A 2,262-nucleotide genomic window follows, 5' to 3' on the forward strand; every position below is an offset into this window, starting at 1 on the left:
GTAGAGAATCCAGAAATATGACTCAAGAAAAAGTGAGAAGTACAGTAAAAATACTCCTAGAAGTAATTTGTTACTCATGTTAATGTAATAGTTACTTTTTGCCATCTGAGCCAAAATGGTAAAATCAGGCCTTTCAAATGTTTTGATCCAAATCTTGAAAGGAAATTTTTAAATTGTGCTTTAGGTCATTTTGTAGATAGAAAAAAAAGACTAAATTTATGCCAAAAATGACATTTTGTGATTATTCTCAAAAAATTTTAAGAAATGTTTTTTAAAAATTCGAAATTCAGAAATTTCCAAGTCTTTGGGAAGAAATGATAACATTGATCTAAAATTTTATTATTTTTTTCTAGCAATTTTTACTGTTTTTTTAAGAATTTTTGTGAGATTACGCTTAAAATTTCTAAATTCTGTTTAGAAATTTTCTACTTTAATTTAGCATGATTGCTGTATTAAAACAGATTTCTAGTCTTCAGTTCCTTTTGGGCTCGATTGAATAAATTTATTTTCAGTAATAAGAACAGGATTTTGGTTATTTTGTTTAAATATATTTTCTATATTTAGCCAAGTTTAATAAAGATTAAAAGCTGATTTGGGGGCAGCAGAGTCGGCTCTTCAGTAAAAGTCTTTTTACATTTTGTTATAAAAACATGAATACTTTGTGTTGTACATTACATTTTCCTGTGTAAGAAAATGATGTTGGTAACAGTTTTTACCCTGATTACAAATTAAAAGTCTCCATCTACAGGCCAAATTTGTATCATGTTTGAATTGCAATTGGTCACTGCGCGAAATCAGTCCAGGGGCCACAAATGGCCCCCGGGCCGCAGTTTGGAAACCCGTGGAACTAGTAGAACTAGTTTAGTCACATTCTGCTCTACGTTTGACTTCCAAAGTGACATGAATTGGTTTTTCCTGTTGGTTTGTTCAACACTTCCGCTCCTGGACGCCAGCAGGTAATCCCCGCCATGTGAGGCCTCGGCCCGGTTTGGAGGCGGGCTGAGATCCATTCAAACGTGCCAAAGCTATAAAAAGGGGCGGGAGACACAAGTAACCCAACTTCAACTCGGAGCCCGTGGCACAGCGCGCAGGGCCGTGCAGGTTCCCATCAGAAAGTGATGATGAATACAGTCAAAGCTGTGAAAAACGCGGCGGTTTGTTTCGTCCTGCTGCCCCGCTTCCTCATGGCAGCTGTGGTTTTCTGGCTGCTGGACTTCTTGTGCATCAGGAAGAGGTTTTTATTCAGGGTGAAGGAGCAGGGAGGCGATGCCATTGATCCTCCAGTGTGCATCTCGGACTCCAACCGGCTCTTCAGCCTGGAGTCGCTGAAGGCCGTCTGGCACGGCCAGAAGCTGGACTTCCTGAAAGCGGCGCGCCTCGGACGCGCAGCGCCCAACACCGAAGTTGTGCGCCTGGAGGACCGGCAGCACTCCCGCATCCTGGACTTTGCGCACGGCGACCGGCCGCTCATCCTCAACTTCGGCAGCTGCACCTGACCGCCGTTCATGGCGCGCCTGAAGGCTTTCCAGGAGGTCGCGCAGCTGAACGCGGACATTGCGGACACCGTGGTGGTCTACATCGAGGAGGCGCATCCGTCCGACGGCTGGACGAGCACCGACGCGCCCTACCAGATCCCGAAGCACCGGAGTCTGGAGGAGCGGCTGAGCGCGGCGCACCTGATCCACCTAGAGGTGCCCGGCTGCCGGGTGGTGGCGGACAACATGGAGGACACCTCCAGCGCCGCGTACGGGGCGTATTTCAACAGACTGTACGTCCTGCAGCGGGGCACGGTGGCGTACCAGGGCGGCCGGGGACCGGAGGGTTACCGGATCTCAGAGCTCAGAGACTGGCTGGACCAACACCGGAGAGCGCTGCAACAAACTGAGAGCAGTCTGGCTTTAAACGTGTAAAATAACTCCGTTTCTCTCTTTGCCTCTATAGTTAAAGCGTATTTATTATTATTTTTGTATTATTAGAGTTTTGTGGAGACTCGGAGCGGCGCGCATCTCTCGGTATTGTTGTGAAGTTCGGTTTTTAAATGGCTCCAGTCCAGGAAACCGGTGCTGATGTTTCTATACCAGTGGATCAGCTGCTCTGCTCTCAGTCTTGCATGCGTATTTCTCTAAAAATATTTTGTTTTATTGATATATTTTTTTAGGTTTCTGTTTCTTTTTTCACACAGATTTAATTATTGTTGCCTATCTTGTATTTTGATGTTTATGCAGAAAACAAAGGATCAGATTTCCTCTAAAATAAAGCACA

General features: G+C 44.9%; 1 protein-coding gene across 1 annotated transcript; it reads left to right on the top strand.

Moving 5' to 3' along the window:
- Window positions 1-1,005: 1,005 nt before the first annotated feature.
- dio3a (iodothyronine deiodinase 3a) lies at window positions 1,006-2,262 on the top strand. Its single transcript, XM_055053439.1, has one exon. The coding sequence runs from the start codon at window positions 1,119-1,121 to the stop codon at window positions 1,908-1,910; it is 792 nt and encodes a 263-aa protein (XP_054909414.1). The 5' UTR covers window positions 1,006-1,118; the 3' UTR covers window positions 1,911-2,262.

Source organism: Poeciliopsis prolifica, unplaced genomic scaffold (assembly GCF_027474105.1).
Source record: "Poeciliopsis prolifica strain line A6 unplaced genomic scaffold, Auburn_PproV2 SCAFFOLD037, whole genome shotgun sequence".
Classification (NCBI taxonomy): Eukaryota; Metazoa; Chordata; class Actinopteri; order Cyprinodontiformes; family Poeciliidae; genus Poeciliopsis; species Poeciliopsis prolifica.